Source organism: Cynocephalus volans, chromosome 3, assembly GCF_027409185.1.
Source record: "Cynocephalus volans isolate mCynVol1 chromosome 3, mCynVol1.pri, whole genome shotgun sequence".
Taxonomy (NCBI): domain Eukaryota; kingdom Metazoa; phylum Chordata; class Mammalia; order Dermoptera; family Cynocephalidae; genus Cynocephalus; species Cynocephalus volans.
In genome coordinates, this window is record NC_084462.1 from 33758186 (window position 1) to 33781864 (window position 23679).

At 38.7% G+C, this 23679-nt stretch overlaps 1 protein-coding gene across 1 annotated transcript in view; it reads right to left on the reverse strand.

The window, feature by feature from the left end:
* TPST1 (tyrosylprotein sulfotransferase 1) overlaps nucleotides 1–23679 on the reverse strand; it is a 129923-nt gene that overhangs the window by 95564 nt on the left and 10680 nt on the right. Inside the window, exon 2 of the mRNA XM_063091180.1 lies at nucleotides 9387–10332. Coding sequence (XP_062947250.1) covers nucleotides 9387–10231 — 845 coding nt within the window. The 5' untranslated portion in view covers nucleotides 10232–10332. The remainder of the gene's footprint in view (nucleotides 1–9386; nucleotides 10333–23679) is intronic.

Below are 23679 nucleotides of genomic sequence, written 5' to 3' on the forward strand. Positions count from 1 at the left end.
TGAGGACACAAGAAGGTGCCATCTAGGAAGCAGGCCCTCACCAGACACAGAATCTGACAGCACCTGATCTTGGACTTCCCAGACTCCAGAACTGTGAGAAATCAATTTCTACATTTATAAGCTACCCAGTTTATGGTATGCGGTTACAGCAGCCCAAACAAAGACCTGCCCTAAAAGGTCTAATTTATGCCGATTAAAACTAAGTATTTTTAGAAACCATTATAATCCCAAACTCCTAAAATTTTTTATCATTTTTGTAAATGTTGGAAGACATTATAATGAATTTTTTCCTTTTGAAAATAAAATTGAAGTTTTGCAATTGTGTGAGTTTCACTTCAGTTTTCCTTGTTGAAGCCAAACACACTTGGGAGAGTACTGTGCTGATAACACCAAGGTTAGGATCCCCATACCGGCCAACCACCCAAAAAAAGTCAGACAAAATTAAATGTTGCCTCAAATAGAGCCACTCCACTTCTAAGTACTATATATACCAAGGTTCCTTATGAGATTTCATTTCATTTGAAAAAAGAATGTCCCACTAATAAGAGAAGTCTGAAAGCAACTGGTCTATAGGATAAAATTCAAGATCTTTAGCATAAAACATAAAGCCTACCAAAGGCTGGCCCCCATCAACTCTCTCAAGCCCTACTTCCCACTACTTGTGCCTAGAAATAAACTCTCCAGCAATACCAAACTGCCTGTATTTCCTCATAAATACCACACTATTTTTCATCTTTGCTCATTTATTTATATTATAACTTCCTAATGATTACTTTGTTTTGTTCAAATTATTTTTTTTAAATTATGTTAGCCTGTGGGAAGCAAATACCATGTTCTGGGCCCAGCTGGGGCTGAGGTTAGATGACTTCCACTACATGGTAGGGAAGGCAGAGCCCAAAGGTCAGGCAGTTATGGCTTGGTTTTTCCTTAGGTCCTTTTGAGCCCTGAGGTTGAGCCAGGAGCCAGGCTACAAGAAGTCCTCCATCCACCTCCTCCCTTTGGACAGTGTAGACCAGAGTTAGACATAGACCACTCCCAGGAGTAACATCTCATGGATGGCTCATTTGACTAAGGAAAAGACAAGACATTCTGGACAATCAAGGCAATATAGCACTTCAACCATGGGTCATTCAAGGAATACAATATCCTGGGATTTTTACCCCAGGCGACATTTGGCAATATCTGGAAACATTTATGGTTATCACAATTTGGAGTAGGGTGGGATGCCACTGGCACCTAATGGATAGAAGCCAGGGATGCTGCTAATTACCCAACAATGTACAAGACAGCTTCCATAACAAAGAACTATGTGGCCCAAAATGTCAATAGTACCAAGGTTGAGGAAACCCTGCTTTAGGTCTCAGCTTGGAACCACATTGCCCAGTAAAGCCTTCCTGAACACCTCAGACTGGGTTAGGTACCTTTCCTTGGTTTTCTATAGTTCTTAGCATTGCACTGTATATGAACCTGCATCTCCCATTAGATCGTATGTTTCTTTAGGGCAGATACCTTTTATCTCCAGGGGCTAACACAGGGCCTGACACATAGTAGGTGCTCAATAAATTAGCAGAGATTGCTAACTGCCTATCCCAATATTCAAACTACTCCTCTTAGTAAAAGAACTCTCAGTTGGCACATGGTCACCTGAAATAAAGACTACATTTCCCAGCCTTTCTTACGTAGGTTGAATCTCCCTTATCTGAAATGCTTGAGATCAGAAGTGTTTCAAATTTTTTCGGATTTTGCAGATACTTTAACCAACTGAACATCCCAAATCTGAAAATCCGAAATCCAAAATGCTCCAATGAGTATTTCCTTTGAGCATAATGTTGGTGCTCAAAAAGTTTTCCATTTTTGGAGAATTTCACATTTAGGATTTTTGGATTAGGGATGCTCAGCCTGTAGCTATATATAGCCATAATGCTAAGTTATGGCCACTGGAAAGCAAGAAGTACTTACCTGGAAGCTTCCAGGAAACATCCTCAAAAAATACTAACCGTTCCTTCTTTTATGCACACCCCACCCCCATCATGCTGGTTAGAAGTAGATGGAATGACTGGAGCTCTATCTCAGATCATGAGGTGATGAAGCCAACAGCTGGAAGCAGTCTAGAGGCTAGATGATGGCAGGGCTGACAAACCAGCCCAGGACTGTCTTCTCTTACATAATAGCCATTATTTTGTTTGAAATTTTTGTTATTTTGGATCTCTATTATCTGCAGAAAAACTTAATCCAAATTAACAAATGACCTCATATCCACCTTCTACATTTTGCTACCAGTTGCCATATTCTCCAACAAAACTAAGAATTTTGCTTTATTATGTTCTTGTTCAGCTTCTTCTCATTCTTCACTGATATACTTTGGAATACAGTCGTCCCTCGGTGTACATGGGGGATTGGTTCCAGGACCTCTGATACCAAAATCCTCAGATGCTCAAGTCCCTGACATAAAGTGGCATACTGTTTGCTTATAATCTATGCACAGCTGAGTCAGGACAGAACAGGGACACTCTCCAGGGAGTCTGCTCATAAATATTCAGAATGGACTGGCAATAGCCATCTCTTTGCCTGGCAGTTAATGGACCCATAATGAGCTGACTACCGATCAGCAGGCTACAGCTAGAACTTTGTAGCTTACAAAAACTGCCCCACCTGCACACTAGGAGGAACAAAAGTGCAGACAACCGCCTTACGACCGCCATACAACCTTCCACCCATGACCTTAGACCAAAGTTAAAGAGAAAGGGACTCCTCTACACATGACTAGAAACTTCACAAACTCAGGGATGCATGACAGGAAGTTGATGTAGCCTCGAATTGATCTATCAGGGCTTAATTATCCTAGATTCTCCCCAATGGCAGAATATTCCTCCCCTTAAGATAAACACCCCCATCACAGAACAACATATAAACCCTCCCCTTAGGAATCCACAGGGAAGTCCTCATTCTCGATACCACACGCGCACACATCAGCAGTACTTTCGCTCCACAGTAAAGTCCAATTGTTTGAATGTTCCATCTGTCTATCCTCCTTCCCTTTCTTTCACTGAGCGGGTCCTCACAAGTTGTGGACTTGGCTCGGTCCCATGAAAGGTTCTCTTTACACAGTTTGACCAAGGACCTAAAACCTGCTGTCTGGTATCAAACCCTCCCATATGCTTTTTAAATCATCTCTAGATTTCTCATAATACCCAATAAATATAAATGCTATGTAAATATAGTTGTTATTCTATATTGTTTAGGGAAAAAGGACAAGAAAAAAGTCCATACATGTTCAGTACAGCCACCAATGTTTTTCTAATATTTTCAATCCTTAGTTGGTTAAAAGTTGGTTAAACCCATGGATGCAAAACCCATGGATATGGAGGGCCAACTGTACTATGTTTCCTCAGCTCTCTGTTTTCCTTCTACAACCAGTTTTGCTGTCAATTGTATCTTTTGTTAATTCAATTCCTCTTCTCTAGCTAAGGGGTCTCAGCCATTTATCTCTTCAATCTGACGTGTAAAAGAATCCACAAATCCAAAAGCATTCTTCTTAGGCAGTAAACAAGTTGATTTATAAAGACCGGCCTATTGCCTTCACAAAGGATAAGCAATCACAAGTAAGCAGACTTGTTCTCTGATAACTTCACAACAAAACAATATATATGGGCTGGCTAGTTAACTCAGTTGGTTAGAGCACGGTGTTATAAGACCAAGGTCAAGAGTTTGGATCCCCATACTAGCCAGCCACCAAAAAAATATTTATATATGTAACCTTTATAAAATTCTTATATGATAGTTCAGTCTAAACTAGTAGAGCTCAGGTGATCCTAATTTGCCTGCTATTAATTTTCCATGCTATTAAAGTACTCATAATTTTCATGAATTTAGTCTTTTATTCTCTTAACTTGCTCATAATATTCTTACTATCCTTAAGCTTCAGAAATTTTTCAAGTGGATATTTAGTTATCTTTCTCTGTTAATTCTGTAAGATTTCAGAAGAATTTTTAATTTCCAAGCTGACAAAGATTCTTAGCATGGCCAAACTTTAGTAAGGCTCCTGAACCTTCTTCCTAGGTTCATCTGTGTACTTCTTTATAAAACCCCATTTTAGCAAAGAACTCCCACCCGATATCTGATCACCCTCAATACGTCATCCCCCAGGTGATGTCTTGTCACTGTGGCCTGTCTTCAGCAAGAATCCTGTTAAGTTGGTTTAGCCAGCCGGGGGGGGGGGGGGGGGGGGGGGGAGACATAACAACTACAACTCCTTGAAGTTGATAGGACAAGCAAACAGAAAGAACATTGTTGGGTGGGACGGAGGAGAGAGAGGAGGGAGGGGGAGGGAGGTTTCGGTAATGGGCCACAATAATCAACCACATTGTATATCGACAAAATAAAAGTAAAAAATAAATAAATAAATAAAAATTAAAATTAAAAATTAAAAAGTTTAAAAAAAAAAGTTGGTTTAGCCAGAATCCCCCTTACTCTGATGTTTCTTTCCTCTTAGTAGTTTTCCATCCACTGACACACACACCCCTCCCGCCCCCAATCCTGCTCCTTTGTTATAAATTCCCACTTGCCAGTGCTGTACTCAGAGTTAAACCCAATCTCTTTCTCCAACTACAAGACCACTTTGCAGTAGTTCTACCACAATGGTCCTGAATAAAGGCTGCCTTACTATGCTTTAAGAAGTGTCACTGAATAATTTTTTCTTTGACAAAACTAAATTCCATTTTGGACATTAAAAAGAAATTGAATATTCTGGATTTAATAAATTACTATTCTTTTTACTTTCTCAAAAATATTTCCATTTCCAAAAACCTTTTTGCATTATTTCCGCCTACTTATTTAATCATTCTTTGCTCTATATCTGACTTCTAGTTTTTTTCCCTGATTTACTTATTAGAAGTTGAAGGGTGTCAGTTATCATGCTCTTATTTGTTCTCTTGTACTTACCACTGCTATTATCTTTTTCATTCTAACTTATTTGTTATATATATAGCATAGCTTAATAGTTGCTATATACTTTTTCTGCTCTAAGACTAGATAACAACTCTGCTGAATTGTATTTGTAATTCTTGTACTTGCTTTGTTTAAAGGTTACCGTATATTATTTTGCTTTTCTGGCTTTGCTCTTCTGACCTAGCAAACCTGGGTTTTATTTGTTCCAGGTAATTGTATAGTATTATAATGAATTTAATAGCAGAAACAACTCTGTATACTTTAGGAACTTTCTAAAAGTTCCCTGATGGAGACAATTAAAATTCCACGGTCCACAAGAAGAGGGCAATGTAAATAGCCTCAAACCTTACTTCTATTTCCTACTTAAAATATTTGAGGAGCAGAAGCCTCCTACTTTTCTGTAACTGGAACTGACCAGGTGTATTAGTCCATTTTTGTTGCTTATAACAAAATACTTGGAATTGGGTAATTTATAAAGAAAATGAAATGTATTGCTTACAGTTTCTGACGCTGGGAAGTCCAAAGTCTACGTGGTGGTGGCAACAGTGACCCAAGGGTCTCACATTGCAAGATGGTGGAAGCAGAGAGAGCAGAGAGAGAGAAAGACAGACTCTCCTCTTCTTTTTTATTTTTAAAGCCCTCAGAACCTCACCCCTGACCATCATTTTTAATCCATTCACCACGGCATCCAATCACCTCTTCAAGGCTCTACCTTTCAATTACCATAATAGGATTTCCCACCCTCTTAACAGTCACAGTGGGGGCTAAGTTTCCAATACATAAAACTTGGGGGACACAGTTCAAGCTTCAAAGAGTTTTGGGGGGACATAATTCAATCTACTATACCAGGGAATCAAGAGGTGCCACCCTGACTGAAAATAACTGGAAATTTCTAAGCAAAATAAAGGTTACTTTCATAGTTAACAAGACAAAGCAGGTAGAACTGTGAAGGTCTTCCTGATATCGCTAAGTTCAACAACGTCTACATGTTCCCAGGCCATCTGGTGACATCTTCAAACCTTCAGGACCTAAATATTTTAAGTATTGGAAAACTAAGTAATACTAAAATAAGTATTAAAATCCTTATTGTTAATAATTTTCCCAGAATAAAAATGTTTATACAAAGGGAAAAGGACATGGCATGATTGACTCTGTATATAAATTCCTTATTGCAATAAACATGGGATATCTACAACTTGGTACTAATTGAATAATTTTGTATGCTTCTGCCATATCCCCAATTAGCAGTTTTTGAGAGCAGAGACTCAGTCTTAAAAGAGGAGGTATGGTCAAGTTTAGACGTGCCTCAACCAAAGCAGCTCTGCTCTTATTTGTTATATATTGGAATTCTGGGTAAGACTTTGTTTCAAAAAGGGGTTAAATGTTATTATTTTGTTATCAAGTTTTAAAAAAACACTTGAACCCTACCAGAAAGACTAAAATTGAAAGGACTGACAATACCAAGTGTTGACAAAGACATGAGGCAACTAGGACACAGCCACACAGGAACAGTACAGAGAGTATAGAAAACTGTCAGGAAATATCTGTTAAAGCTTTTATATGTATGTGTGTGTGGTGTGGTGTGGTGTGGTGTGGTGTGGTGTGTGTGTGTGTGTGTGTGTGTGTGTGTGTGTGTGTGTATGTGTGTGTGTGTACATATATGTATATCTTATGAGCCAGCAATCTTACTCATTGGTATTAACCCAAAAGAAATAAATGCCTATGTCTACCAAAAGTAATGTACTGGAATGTTCTTAGCAACTTTATCTATAATAGCCCAAAACTGGAAAGAACCCAAATATCTATCAATGGAAGAATGGAGAAACTGTGATAAATTTATAAATTGGAATATTACATAGTAATAAAAAATAAACTATTGCTATTTACAATAAAATGGATGAGTCTCAAATATAATGTTGAAGCCAGGCACAAAAGAATAAATATGCATGATTGCATTTATATGAATTCAAGAACAAGTAAGACTGATATATGGTGACAGAGGTTGGAATAGTGGTTACTTTTGGGTTGAGGAGGATATTGACTGAGAAAGAACGTAAAAGAGTCGCCTAGATGCTGGAAATTTTCTGTATCTTATGTGGATGGTGATTACATAAGTGTATGCAGATGTAAAAATTCACCAAACTATATATGGAGTATTTGCACATTTACCATACATGTACTTTAAACCTCAATTTTTAAAAATTGATATACTAGCAAGAATTTTGGATTAAATGTTGGAAGGTTCTAGTCATGGTTCTGCCATATGAAGTTCTTTCTTTTTTTTCCTTTGCCATATTCTTGACAAAGCATAGAGCCTTACCAGGCTTCCAATCCACATACTAAAATGCTAAGTAGGGCCAAACCCGTGGCTCACTCGGGAGAGTGCAGCGCTGGGAGCGCAGCAGTGCTGGGAGCGCTGAGGCCACAGGTTCGGATCCATATATAGGGATGGCCAGTGCACTCACTGGCTGAGCGCGGTGCGAGTGACACCAAGCCAAGGGTTGCGATCCCCTTACCGGTCACACACACACACACACACACACAAAAAAAATGCTAAGTAAGGTCTCTTTCCCTTCTAAAATTCATTAATTTAAAATTTTTATGAATTTTCTCAGTCTATATGTTTACATTAAACATAGTAAGTATATATAAAAAATGGTCTATTCCTGACTGGCACCAAAATTTAAGCATATCTCCTTAATTCCTGCTTGGAGAGACTGGAAGTATAATAGGGTTCTTTTATATTAATACATGGAACTAGCATCAGAGTCTCTGGGCCAACATACAAGCCCAAAGAGTTAAATACTTACCTAGGAACACAGGTGATTAAAAATTCATTATAGTCTATTATCTGGAAAGAACAATAATCTGCAACAACAGTAGCTAGAGGTGTAATTTTCTTTGAATCAATGAAAATAACCTAGAGCCACTGTAGTGATGATACCTAATAATTTATAAATAATCAGTAACCAGAAGTTAGGTATAGGCAGGCAGCTGTTCCTTTGAGATTATCTACATAAGGAATCAATATTTACTATACAAGTTCCATGCACTGAAAAACAATCAAGAAGATAGTCCTTGGTGAAAGCAAGCAGAGTGCACAAGGGAAGTACACTGCTTTTTCTTTTTTATAGGGGGTATATATTATATCTTTGATTAATGGAAAAACTCAGAAATAAAATAAAATTTAGCCGCAACCTCTTCATGAGGAGACACTACCTGAATTAACAGTAGTTTCCATTTTTACATCCTCGTTCCAGGTATATAAGTCATCAAGTCAGGTTATCAGATCAAGTCAGGGCACCCTAGTCATCACTTTAGAAAGAAAACAAAATGCTAAGATTTGACAAAATACTAAAATCATTGTTTTTAGAAATGTTTAAATCTAAGGAACTTCTTGTATGGATTAAGCTTCCAAATTCTGGAGATTGTCTAGCTTTTTGTAAAAAGCAGATGTATCCATCAGATGTCAAAGGAAGCACTACATGTAGCAAAACGCCATGGAAAAAACATTGGTCCTTTGGGATCAAGGCACAGATTCTAATTCTGGCCTTTCCATCTAAATTTGAGCAAATCATTTTAATCTTTCTGTGACTCAGTCTTCTTATCTGTAAAATGAAGAGACTGGTTTAGATAATGACTTTATTTTTCTCTAAAATTTTCAAAACGATTAAAATTCACTATGTGCTCACCAACATGGTAAATACAATTCCTGATATTAACCTTAATCCACACAAAAGCCAACTATCCTTATTAACAAAAATAACTAGAAAGTAGAAATCAGAAGCCACCAAAACTGAATGATGAACATTAAGGCCTGAAGTCAGTGAAAAGACCTTTCATTACCTGTAAATTGGGGTTGCACCCATCAAACAAATAAAAAGGACCATAATACATAAGTGAACAAATAAATTAAATAAATGAAAGGGTATAATGAACTGGTAAAGAATTAACAAAATAATTCATTAATGAAGCTATATTTGTTCCAGAAAAGTTCTGAGGTTTATATATGTATATGTGTATGTGTGTATATACATAAAATATTAAAAACATACACAAAGAGTCATGCACCTCTTAATGACAGAGATACATTCCGAGAAATGTGTCATTAGGCAATTTAGTCCTTGTGTGAACATCATAGAGGGCACTTACACAAACCTAGATGGTATAGCTCACTACACACCTAGGCTATATGGTATAGTACTATATGAGTACTGAGCTGTGGTAAAATGCTACAATGACTACAACATCGCTAAGTGATAAGAATTTTTCACCCCCATTATAATCTTATGGGACCACCATCATCTATGTGGTCCATCATTGACTGAAACATCATTATGCAGCACACTCAAACATATAGGTACATATATATATATACACAAACACATATCTTTATTAACTGAATATAGGGTCAGATAAAAAACATAACTTCTACTCACTTTGACAGAGACACTCCCCCAGCTTTTCCAATCATCTCTTCATGGTGCAATACTGAGTGGTTCCATGGAATGTGGAGGAACTTTAAGAGAGTTCTCATCCACCGCTCAGGATGTAAGACAAGTTGTTCATAGTGAACCAACATGCATTTTTTATAACCAACCTCCATACACTGGTTGTACATGGTCTCTATGGCACGATTCCACTTGGTCAAACAGTCCCTATAGCTGTTCAGGTCAAACCCAGCTATAGTAACTTTTCGAGAAATCATTGAATGTACTGATGCCCGGCCATCTCGGACCATCAGGAGAAATTTGGCATTGGGGAATAACCTAGCAAGGTAAGTTAAGGATTTCAGGGCAAAAGGATCTTTATTACATAAATAAGGGGCTGGCTCCCCATGCTTAACGATGATTTCTAGTAAGAAGGCTTGCATGGCAGAATCCAGCACTTCATCAGTGACACCAGCCTCATCCAAGCGGATCTTCTCTTTACTTGACCGTGACCACATCTGCTTCAAGGCCAGGATTCGGGGAATCACCCTGGTTTCCTCTCCACAGCGAATGTCAGGGTGTGCATCTAACATGGCCCTCATGAGTGTGGTTCCACTCCTAGGCACACCTCCAATAAATATTAAAGGCATATCCTTGTGATAGGCAAAGGTTTTGTTGGCTTTGATGTCCAGGCCAGTTCGCACAGTGGTCTTTGTGTTCTCCAATTTGACAGGCTGGCTACGTTCCTCTATTCGGTGATGGCATTCCATGGCATGCTGGCCCAAGTAAAACACAGTCACAGAACTAATCACCAGACATGCCAATAGTAAGTTCTGCTTCAGTTTTCCAACCATCTTGATGTGGTTCTCTTGTTATTAAACAGATATTTTGCTCAAAATTATTTTCAAAAAACGTTCAGGCCATGGAGATTCTACTTCAGAGAGATGATCAACATCTAGTAGAAAAAGGAAAAGGTTATTTTATCATCACATTAAGATTGCTTACCAGTTATTACCATTGCATTTTAGCTAGAAAGAAGGTGAAGCAGTCTTAGATGCTTTGATATTCTTAGAACAAGGAATACACTAATGCTAGCAAAAATAAATTAACGTTTACAATCAGAAACAGCTTTTCTTAATGTAAAATTCTGAAGCTACATATCTGGCACAGAATTAAAAACAATGACAATAAAATGTAATCAGTGCCTCAGTAGAACTATGCAAAGGGACAATAGGAATGCAATGAAAAAGAGTACGTAAATCTACCGGAGTAAGCTGTAGGGGTATTGTGAGCCATAGGAACTTGTGTGCAAAAGTATGATGGCATGACAAAACACAGCATAATTCAGTAACAGGAAGTAGTTCAGGAGAGCTGGTGTACAGGGTGCAAAGAAAACTGTGTATGTATATGTGTCTGTAATTTAGCCCTTGGAACGACAGATAAGATTTGGATACACAGAGCATTCAAAGCTGCAGATAAAATATGATCAAAGATATGGATATGTAAACACAGGGGCACGTATGTGAAACAGAACTGCTAGTTTAGCTAGTATAAGGGCACATACTGAGAAGCAGACGGCAACCAGACGACACCTAGAGTAAAAAAATTTACCCTGAATCCTCAGAAGATAAGCATGATGGTTAATTTTATATGTTAACTTGGCTAAGGTAGAGTGCCCAGTTGTTTGCTCAAGCACCAGTCTAAATACTGCTGTGAAAGTATTTTTTAGATGTCATTAACATTTAAATCAAAATGATTTTGAGTAAAGCAGACTACCTTCCATAATACAGGAGGGCCTCATCCAACAGTTAAAGGCCCTAAGAGCAAAGACTATGGTTTCCTGAAAAAGAAGGAATTCTCAAGACTATAACATAGAAACCCTGTCTGTTTTTCCAGCCTGCTGCCCTGCAGAATTTGAAGTTAAGACTACAACATCAACTCATAGCTTCCTGACTGCCCTATGGATTTCAGACTTGTTGGCCCCACAAACATGAGCCAATTCCTTAAAATCTCTCTTTATGTATATGTGTGTGTGTGTATGTATATGTATATGTATATACACACACACATGTATAAAATGTATATCCTATTGGTTCTGTTTTTCTGGAGAACGCTGACTAACACAATAAGTATACCTGGGGAACTTACTAACTACACTAGAAAAAGAACACATTCTGAGGCAGGACTTCCACCTATGGCCTACTGAAAAGGTAGGCAATTCCTCTCCCCAAAAACCAATAGAGAGTTGGATGAAATCGACACAACAACCTTTTCAGTGCTCTGGAAATTGACTGAAGGAACACGACAACCTGAGAAGAATTTATGCTTGAAAAACTGTGCAAAATTGGGGACGAACAGTGAAAGTCTGTATAAGGCTACTGCCACCTGCCCATCCACCCACTCAGTAGGGACAGAGGTGCTACAGGTAGGGCAAGGCAAACCATGAGGACTGGCAGCCTTGATGCTGGGGTGGAAGGGAGTTTGCTGGATCTGGAGTGGTGAATAACACACCCATTGAGCTGCACTGGCAGTGTAAGTGATGTACCAGCCAGGAGGTGTGCAGGAGAGTGGACAGCTCTAGTAGGCTGAGGTTGTAGTCATGGTTGGGCAAGTTTGTGGCCAACCCTGAAGCTGCATGCAAGCACAGAGGAAACATGAAAGGACTGAGTGGAAAGTAACAGCCACAGCAGATCTGAAAACAGCTTGAACTTTCAACGTGCTTCCCTATCCACACACACATCTACTGGCAGAAGACAAAAGCTTTACTGGCTCAAGAAGTTTGCATGAAACCACTGTCCAAGCACTGGCTGGCTACTGATCACTAAACTTTGCAGACAGGGAGGCAACCCCCAGAAAGCCATGCTTAAAGATGAAACCAATAATAAAAGTGTGTGTACATATACATACACATACACGCACATATATATACGCAAAAACATCGGCATATATTTTCTGTATGAAAACATCCACTTAAGGCAAATCTATAGAGACATAAAGCAGGACAGAGAAACAGATTTAACTGCAAACTTTTTTAAAAAACTTTTTTAAAGGAACTTTTTGCAGTGACTAAAATGTTCTATAACTCTTGTTATAGTTGCACAACTCTATAAAACCTACTAAAAATCATTGAATGGTAGGTACCCTTACAACAGGTGAGTTGCGTAGTACATAAATTTTATCTCAATATAGCTGTTTTTTTATAAAAGAACATATTACTTGAAAGAAAAAAGTATATATATATATATATATATATATATATATAAAATATATATTTTTTTCTTTTTTCTTTTTCCTTTTGGCAGCAGGCTGGTATGGAGGGAAAAATATTTTGACAGTCTCAGTAGCATACACCAACCAAGATCTGATTTTTGTTTACTCATGTACTCAGTCCTTCAGTCACTCATTCTGCGTGTGTTTGAGCACATATTATTGTGCTGGGCACTGTACAAAGCTTCAACAAAGAATCACAAAGTGAGAATCAGCTGAGATTAAAAAACCAGTTTAATAAGAAAAGACTGCAAGGAAAAAAAGCATTAATTAGAATAATTGGTAGCAATACAGCACTATGCATTACAGAGTACAGACTCAAGATGTTATCCTAAGTAACACTTAAGAGGTTATCCCAGTATTCAATTTAAGAGACGATGAGTAGGAAGAAAACAATGGCAAGAAAAGAGTAGTACAGAAAACAGAGATTTAGATTCAACCCTAAAATAATAACATTTTGGATGAAGAAACTAAAATTGTATCACAAGTACAAAAAAAGAAAGCTTTACTGAACTGGAAAAAGACACTAGTCTCCATTTCAAGCAAAACAAATGACAATAGACTTGAACTAGACATATCCTGTCAATTTTAAGTATGAAGGAAATAACTCTATAGGCTTCCAAACAGAAAAACAAAACAAGGACCAAAGGACTAAATAACAAGCTGGCATTAGATATCTCTACAACATTAAATGCTTGTCCTCTGGTTTCCTCATATACACCTTTCTTTATTTGTCAAATTACTATGATGAACACATGTGTTACTTTTCTAACTGGGGAAAGATAAACCAATATTTTAAAAATAATAGAGACAGTCTTTCTTTAAAAACGGTATTTAGGCTAAGATCTGAAAAACCAGTAGGAGTTACGTAGGGTGAAGGGAAGCATATTCCAAGCAAAAGCAAATGAATATGCAAAAGCCCTGTAATGGGAGGGCATTTTAAAGCATTCAAGAAGCAGAAAGTAAGCTCATATAGCTGCCAGGTAGTGAGCAAGAGGGAAAGTGGGTGAGATGAAACTGGGCAGGGGTCAGATCATAAATTTTATGGATCAAGTGAGGGATATGAAATTTTCTGATAGAGTGATGATGATGTCATTGATTTAAGGATATCAAATCGGGAGCTACTTGATTCAATTTAGGTTTATTAAATCTCATCTAGCCAAAACAATCTTGAAAGAGAATAAAGTTGGAGGACTCCCACTTCCCAATTTCAAAACTACAAAGCTACAGTAATAAGACAATGTAGTACTGGCATAAAAATAGACATAAATTGATTTTTGACAAGATTGCCAAGACAATTCAATGAGGAAAGAGCGATCTCTTCAACAAATGGTGCTGAGACAAGTGGATATCCAGATATAAAAGAATAACATTGGATGCCTACCTCACACCATTCACAAAAATCAATTCAAATTAAATCACAGACCTAAATGTAAGAGCTAAAACTATAAAACTCTTAGAAGAAAACAGAGGTGTGAATCATTACAGCCTTGGGTTAGGCAATAATTTCTTAGATAAAACACCAATAGAACAAGCAACAAAGAAAAAACAGATAAACTGGACTTCATCAAAATTAAAAATTTCATGGCCAGCAGCCAAAAAAAAGCTAAAAATTTTTCTGCTTTGAAGGATAAAACAAAGAAAATGAAAAACAGACCAAACAAAAGGAGAAAATATTTGCAAGTCATATGTCTGATAAGGAAACTTGTATCTAGAATATACAATAAAGAATTGTTACAATTTACAAATAACCCAATTACAAAATGGGGCTCAGTTGTTTAGAGAGTGGCATCATCACACCAAGGTCAAGGGTTTGGATCTCATACTGGCTAGCTACCAAAAAAAAAGGACAAGGGATACAAATACACATTTCTCCAAAGAAGATGTGTAAATCATCAATAAGCACATAAAAGATGCTCAACATCACTAATATTTTGGAAAATGCAAATCAAAACCATAGTGAGATACCACTTGATACCCACTAGATGGTCACAATGAAAAACAAAGAATAATGAGTGCTGGTGAAGATGTGGAGAAGTAAAAACCCTCATACACTCCTGGTGGGATTGGGAAATGGTGCAGCCACTTCAGAAAATAGTTTGGCCACTTCCAGTCAAGATGGCGGAATAGACGGTCCCCAGCATCACTCTCTCCCACAAATCAACCAATTTACAACTATTAAAAAGCAACAACAGCCAAGGTGGGGCCACTAGAGCTCAGGGAAAGAGGAGGAGAGACCTACAGAGTGTATGAAGGCCAGAGAAGCCACGATGAGAAAAAGAAAAACCTCTCCAACTGTTTTGAGCCCCAGCTGCTTCAAGGCTGGAGCTGGTAAGCACACAGAGCAGGACCTGGCAAAAGCTGCAACTGTGCCCTTCGGATGAAGTTGCATGGAGGTAGCAGGGGAGAAGAGGACCTTGGTGGCCCCCAGGCCAGCAAGACCACTAATATGGTTCCACGGACCCACATAGGGCTGAGGAGCCACAACAACTGAAAAAAAGGAGCCACTCAGAGGTCGGTGAGTCATTGCAAGGGACTGACATACAGCCCATCCCATGGGAAGTGTTTGCAGCACAGGTGGTGGGGGAGATGGGCCCACTGGGAGTACACTAGGACACAGTAAGTACAGCTGATCTACCCCCCAATCAGCGTAGGACCACTCAGAGGAGACTGGTCAGGAATACTGAATTGCATGGGGTGCAGTTTGATGAGAAGACTCGGGCCCAGTCCAGTGTTTCTACACAACCCAGGGGCATTGGATTTCACTAAACCCAGAAGTCCTATAAAGTCAACCATTAAAACCTGAGCTGCACAAAAACGCTTCCACAGGGAATCTATAGCAAAGCAGCAACTTAGCTCAACCACAGAGCTCAAGTACTGGTCCCCACAGGAAGTTCCCCCACTTTAGAAGTAAGCAAAGGACAACAAATTAGTTCCAGGGCAGAGTTTAAGTGGTGGGAACAGCAAATAATCCAACACAGAACTGAAAGAACAGAGTACCCACAACCAGAGACAAAGTTTGATATTAACTAGTAAAGGTCTCATTTCACCAAAAATCACCTATAACACATAAAAGGACTGGAAGTCCCCTGGGCTACCAAGCCAGAAAGGGGGGACAACCAGACACACCACCAGCACCACGGGGCCCGCCTGGGGTCCAGAGGCTTGGATCTGGGGACCAGACCCTCCTCCCACAACCAGGCACACCTCCAGCACCACAGGGCCCACCTGGGGCCCTGAGGTATGGAGCTGGGAACCAGACCCCCTCCCACAACAAGGCACACTACCAGCATCACAGGCCACAGGGTCCACCCAGGGTCCTGAGGCACAGAGCTGGGGACTGCACCCTCCTCCCACAAACAGGCTCACTGCCATCACCAACACCAACTAGGTAAGGAGCATGCCAACAACATTACCTCCATGTAGGTGGCCCACCACAGCCACCACAATAACCACTGATGCCGTGAAAGTGGCTAGATGCCACAGGGTCCACCCAGGGTCCTGAGGCACAGAGCTGGGGACTGCACCCTCCTCCCACAACCAGGCTCACTGCCATCACCACCACCAACTAGGTAAGGAGCATGCCAACAACATTACCTCCATGTAGGTGGCCCACCACAGCCACCACAATAACCACTGATGCCGTGAAAGTGGCTAGATGCCACAACCACCACACAGATGGTCCACCAGCCAATGGAGTGCATTGACACAATGAGAGTCACCAGCAGAAACCAAAGAAAAGAAGAGGATGTCTCTCCCCACAAAGCCCATTCCAGAGTGACAGAAACATCATCTACTCTATGATAGTACTGGGGGAGCTGAACACACTTCTCAGCATTGGACAGATCATCTAGGCAACAGATCAACAAAGTAACCATCACACTTTCAGAAGGAGAGAAGAAATCTAGAGTTATCAGAGGTGGGAGGGGGGAGGGAGAGGGGAATAGGGAGAGACTGGACAAGGGGCATAAAGAATAAGTATGATTTCTAACAATATATATGCTAGTAATATTGATTTGATCAACATATGTCAACGATGAACCCCAAAAATATGTATAATCAATTATGATTCAATAAAAATGTTATAAATAAATAAATAAATAAATAAAAAGAAAATAGTTTGGCAGTTCCTTAAAAGGTTAAACACAGAGTTACCATGTGACCAAGCAATTTTACTGAAGGGAATTGAAACATGTGTCCACACAAAACACACAAAATCTTGTACATATATGTTCATAGCATTGTTATTCATTCTACCAAACAAAACATGGTATATCCATATGATGTAGTGTTATTCAGCCATAAAAAGGAAAAAATACAGGCTACAATGTGAACGAACCTTGAAAATATTATGCTAAGTGATAGCAGCCACTCACAAAACACCACATACTGTATGATTCCATTTATATGAAATGTCCAGAATAGGCAAGTCTGTAGGCAGAAAAATTAGTAGTTGCCTGGGGCGGGGAGAAGGAGAAAGATGAGAAATGACTACTAATAAGTATGGAGTTTCCTTTTAGGATGATGAAAATGTTCTAAACCCAGATTGTGGGGAATTTTATAATATGTGGATTACATCTCAACAATACCATTTTTAAAAAAAATGACCAAACACTTATTAGAATGTCTAAAATAAAAAATACTGACAATACCAAGTGCTAACGAGGATAAGAAGCAACTGGAACTCTTACACATTGCTGCTGGGAATATGCAATGATACATCTACTCTGAAAGAGTTTGATAGATTCTAACAAATGCAAACATACACTTACCATACAACCCAACAATCACATTCCTGAGCCTTTATCCTCATGAAATGAAACCTATATTCACACAAAACCTGCCCATGAATGTCTATAGCAGCTCTAGTCATAATCACCAAAACCTAGACACAAACCAAACGTCCTTCAATGGATGAATATGGATAAACTGTGGTAATCCATTGCTGGAATACCACCCATCAATAAAAAGGAACAAACTCTTGATACATGCAACAACAATTTGGATGAATCTCAGAGGCATTATGCTCAGTAAAAGAAGCCAATCTCAAAACTATCCCATTCATAAAACATTCTCAAAATGACTAAACATCAGTAGATGACAGGCAACCATGTGACCATAAAGGGATATAACACAAGGGAGTTTTCTGGGATGATAGAACTGTTCTGTATTATGATTGTGGTAGCTATTACATGAATCAATATAAGTATTAAAAGTCACAGAACTATGCAGACAAAAAAAGTAAATTTTACTGTATATTAATTTTTTTTAAATCAAGAAAAATTTGATGGAAAACATGAGGAGAGGAGGAAGACAGATGATAGGAGATGATCAAGAACAGGAGAGTCTGTGATCCTAAATCTTCTAATTAATAATGTTTCTGATCAAACATTATATAGTGGTGATAGATTCAGTGGTGATAGGAATACAGGAAGTAAATAATGGGTTTTACGGAGAACAGCAGAGAAATGATCTTGGAAAAATAATTTTAATAAAAATTTTCCATCTAATGGACACTTAAATGAAATAAAAATTCATTTAAATCTAAACAAAGCAAACCAAACTCACTTAGTGAAGCAAACAGAAGTGCTCTTAGGGATGCACTAAACTCTAATAATTTTATACAGTTATACAGGAATCATTCTTCTAGCACATTCCACCGGTTTGGGGTAGGTTAAGTAATGCATATTACATGAGAGAAGTAATCGTTAAGAAATCACCCCAAGATGGCAAAGCTTTTGATAAAATTTTGCACTATCATATTTCAAATTACATTTAACTTGCCAACTTCTGATACATATCTGAATTCAGTAGGTGACAACTGACTCATCTCCTTTCAAAAATTACCTTAGCAACAATTTAAAATTCAATTATACAAAAACAAGGTAACCACCTCTTTGAAATCAGATACAAAATATTGACCAATCAAAAGTTAACATGAGACTTCTACCAATAATCAACAGTATCTGAGACCTTCTACCAACTCTCCACTAAAATACTCCAAATTCCAGTAAAATACATAAAAAGACTAAAAATGGAAATATATTTTTGATGCATTTCCTTGTTTACAAACAAACTTATAAATCATTTTAATGGGTACATAATACTTCACTGAAAGGACCTAATGACATTTATTTGGCCAATTCTCTATTGTTTACTTATTTTAAATTTTTCATTATTATATCACTTCAACCAGAATACTAAAAATAAATTTTTTTTTCATTATTATAAACAACACTGTGATAAATATTCTTCTATGTACAAACATCTTTGCACACCTGATTATTTTCTTAAACTCAATTTTTAGAAGAGAAATTGCTAGGTCACGGAGGGTGGGGTGTGCTTGATTTTAAAGTATTTAATACATATTTGATTCATCTCTTTCTCATACCTTACATCCAAACCTAAAAAAATTCTATTGACTCTACCTCTAAAACATAGTCAGAATATGACCATTTGTCAACACATCCACTACTGCTGCCAGCATCTCTCACCAGGATTACTGACAGGTATTCTTGCTTCTACTACTCCCCTCCTGGAGTCTATTCTCAAATTAGCAGCCAGAGGGATCCTTTTAAAACATAAAGATAAGGCTGGCCGGTTAGCTCAGTTGGTTGCTGATAACACCAAGGTCTAGGGTTGAGATTTCCATACCGGCCAGCGACCCCCAAAATTAATTAATTAAAAAAAAATATTAACTCTAGGCCTTGCTGGTTAGCTCAGTTAGTTAGAGAGTGACGCTGATAACACCAAAGTCTAGGGTTTGGATCACCGTACGGACTAGCCACCAAAAAAAAGGAATACTAAAAAGGAAAAGAAAGGGATTTTGGCTTCTCCAAAAATATTCTCATTACTTTTCACTAAACTTGTGAAGTTTCTCTCTTTGGATGTTTCTTGACTTCACAGAACCATAGAGCATCAGTGCTAAAAGGGACCTTTATCCTCTCAGTCCAGTGGTCTCATTTTATAGACGTACAAATTGAGGTTCAGGTAGCACATTCTCCTCATCACTTCTCTAAATCTAACCTATTCTTCAAATGTCACTTTTCATTTTATCTTGTATATTTTACTAACTTCAAAAGATTTCAAGTGCCTGAAGCCTAGAGACTTTGTCTATGTCCCATCCTCTACCATAGGATGCTTAGCAGAGCACCAGCTCACAGTGTATATTGAGCCTTCAAAAAGCATGTTAACTAACCAAACTGGGAAGCCTGAGGTCTCTGCTCACAACTGGATACTGATTCTTCTCAAATTCTTGAACCTCTTTCCACTACCTTAAACTCCATTTCACTGTATTTTTCAGACAAGCAGTATCAATATTTTCTCAAATGGGACATTTACAGAGCTGAGGCTGAGCTAGAAAGGAACACTAGCATGTTAGTCTCATTTTTGTTTCCAAAAAAAAGAAAAAGCATGCAACACTGCAATAAACATATCTGAGAAATCACTATCAATAAGACAGCTCTTTCCCAGCAGACCAAATAAAAGAGACTCCCAGAAAATAACACTTACTGTTATTTCTGAATAACAGTAAGTTAAAGAAGTACTGACATTTTACTTCTCTACTTAGGTATTTGCAAATTTAAAGTAACATTGCTAATCAAAAACAACATCAGTCAACAAAAGTAGGGGTACAGCGGTCAGCAGTCAACAAGGCCATGCCCCACAATCAGGGCACACAGAGGCCCAAACACATACACTCAGGAGCACATTCACCACACCTTGTTGTTAAAATCAGGGAAGTGTCCAAAGAGATGCCGGGGAAATATCCTAGCAAAAGATAAACTACAGGAATATACAATTCCCCTAAAAACTTTCTTTCCTTTATTAATCATTAGCTTGTTTTTTCCCATGCCCATTCATGATGCCAACCAATGTAGCAAACAGCAACAGACAACGCCACTTTGCCTGCTGTCTAAAGTCCAGTCTACAGCTGGTTTCCCCATTTACTTCTAGCTTGTTAGCAAAAGGAAAGGTAATTGTATCACATGCTTGAACTTGCCAAAGAATAAGTGTCCAGAGGTTAATTTTGAATGACAGCTTTGCCATTTGGCAGAAACTTCAAATCTGAACCAAATGAACTCAATGTTCCAAGACCCATCTTTATGTCAGTTCATGGTTAGAGCTCTAACATGGGAACCCCTTTTCCTACCTGCACACTGGGGGCTGGTACTAAACCCATTGAAAACAAGTAGCAAATGGCAAGAAGAATATGGTATACACAGCTGACAATCTTTGGAAGTCAGCTGGGACTCATCTTCTTAACGGATCAGTGTACTTCAATAAACTCCATGGTCAGGACGGAAAAGAGCTGGTCAAATACTAAGAACTGAACCTACTGCCTAGGACACAAATGGAGACAAGAGCACAAGTTAAACTCAAGCATAACGTTTTTAAGGTTCAAGTTAAATGAAATGATGTCTGGGATTTGCTTCAAAAATATCCATTGGCAGGTGTGTGTATGGGGGTTATACATACAATGAGGGTGCTCTCTGAGTTAACTGTTGAAGCTGGGTGACAGGTACTTGAGAGCTCAATATAATTGTCTCTCTTTTTACATATGTTTGAAATTTTTCATAATAAAGAGTTAAAATGAAATAAAACAAAATAAAAAGTTTAAGTTACCAAGTTCTAACCTTCTCAGACATATAAATCAGAAGGTCACTGTTGGATAATCTATTCCTCTTCTAGATTCTTCAAGCTCATGTTTATAATCTGTTTAAACCACCCATGACAAAGAACACAAAGAAAGCAAATTTTCCCAAATCATATTCTCTCATTCAGTAACTCAAGTTCACACCATTTTTCTACCAACTAATAACTTTTTAGAATTAAAAGTAATTGGAATAGGAAAAGGAGAAGAGAAGATGAATTAATGTAAAAGAGGCCTAACATATTAGAGTGAGAAGACTTTGGCTCTAGTCTGGAATCAGTTTTTTCTTAGTCATATGGCACTAGATAAAACACTGAGCATCAGTTCTCTCCTCCATCAAATAGGGATTATGAAAATCAAACTCTTTTCCACAAGTAACTAGAATAGAAATTATGAAAAGACTGGGAAGAAAATGCAAAAGAAAAGGAACACCTCTAAGTTATCTTTCCCAGTGCTGCTGTGACAATCAAGTGGGCAACATGTAAAAGGACTTTTAAAGAAAAAGGGCCAGACAGGTGGCCAAGCCACCGTGCCCCCACCTACATCCATGCAAATAACAAAGCAGGCCCAGGGTCCTGAGACAGGAGTGTGGGCCACCCCACCCCCACCCACATCCAGGTAAGCAACAGAGCACTCTGAGTGGCCCTAAGACTGGGGGGCCCTAAGGCAGAGCCATCAGCCACCCTGCCCCCACCTGCAAGAATATCTTAGAATGTATTTATTAGCCATGTGTGTTTCTTTGCGGTGTGTAACTTGTCTGCTCATGTCCTTCACCAAATTTTTGCTAATGTTTTTCTAATTCATTTCAAAGAATTCTTTATGCATTAAAAACAAAATAAAATAAAATAAGTAAGTAAATAAAGACCAGGGGCCTATGGCACCTTTCATACACAGGCTCCTGCTCACCCTCCACCCTCACCTCTGGCCCTCCTCCCATGCAGCCTGCCTCCTTCACACCACTCCCATACACACCAGGCACTTCCATATCCGGCCTCTGCTCACACTGCTGCCTCCTGTATTATGCCCCTTCTCCCTTTTATACACACCTCCTTGGTGAACCCTTCCTTGACTGCTCTTTTCCCATCCTCCCTCCTGAAACCAATTGTTCCCTCTTCTGTAACCTCAAAGCACTTGGCAAAAGCATTTTAGGTTTGCACACTAATAGCACTATATTGTGGTTAGTTTACCCCATGACACTATAAGCTCCTTTAAAGCACAAATTAAAACCCATTCATCATCTTGTATGCTGTGGACACATGAATACCAGATAAAATATAAAGCAAGGAATTCATGTAATGCATGAATCCCTTATACTACATAAATGTAAGAAAAGGCAAAAGGAGGCACTTCCAGATTGGCACAGTAAGGACCTCCCAAAGTCAGCTCTTCTGTAAATGTAACAAGGACACTAGCAAAAATGGTGAAAATCAAGTTTTTCAAAACTCTGAAAATTATCTAAAGACTTACAAGAACCTAAGGAATGTTTAAACAAGAAAAATGGCTAACTCTCAGTAAGCAGAGTAAGATTTGTGGCATTTAATTTGCCCATTCTCTTCTCCTCGGCTCTGAGGAGGCCTTGAAAAGCAACAGCTTCGGGCCGAGCCGTGGCGCACTCAGGAGAGTGCGGCGCTGGGAGCGCGGCGACGCTCCCGCCGCCGCCGCGGGTTCGGATCCTATATAGGAATGGCCGGTGCACTCACTGGCTGAGTGCCGGTCACGAAAAAGACAAAAAAAAAAACAAAACAAACAAACAAACAAAAAAATTAAACAAAAAAAAAAAAAGAAAAAAGAAAAAAGGAAAGCAACAGCTTCACAAACATGATAGCTGTGAACACCAGCAGCTCAGTAGCTACTTAAAAAGGCAGAACAGTTTAGGAGCTTCCCCCGAAACAGCATCCTCAAAGAACTGTCACTATCTGACCTGTCTAGTAGCTCAATGGAAAAGCTCCATTCTCAGGGCTTATCTTTACTTGATCTGAGTAAGAACTCCCTCAATGTAAACAGTCCTATCACCAGGGTGTTTGTTAAAAATAATCACAGACTAGTGTTACAGCTGCCTGCAATGGCAGTAACAGTTGGGGCAAGCAAGACACTGATCAAAAACTTAAAAGAAAAAACAGGGGAATGAGGTGTCTACAGAGGGCTTAAAAAAGCTCCAACATAACATATTTCTAAGAATCTAGAAGGCATGCACATGTTCAGGAAAGACTGGAAGCCCTAATCTCTCACTGATGGCGGATCTTAATATTCTGTGCAAGGAGGAAATGAAGGCTAAGGCACAGCTATAAACTGCTGGTACACTGAAGAAGTGCCACCACACATACACAGCCCCTCAGTAAAGGCTAGGAGACTTACTGGTTGAAGACATTTGAAGAAATCTCT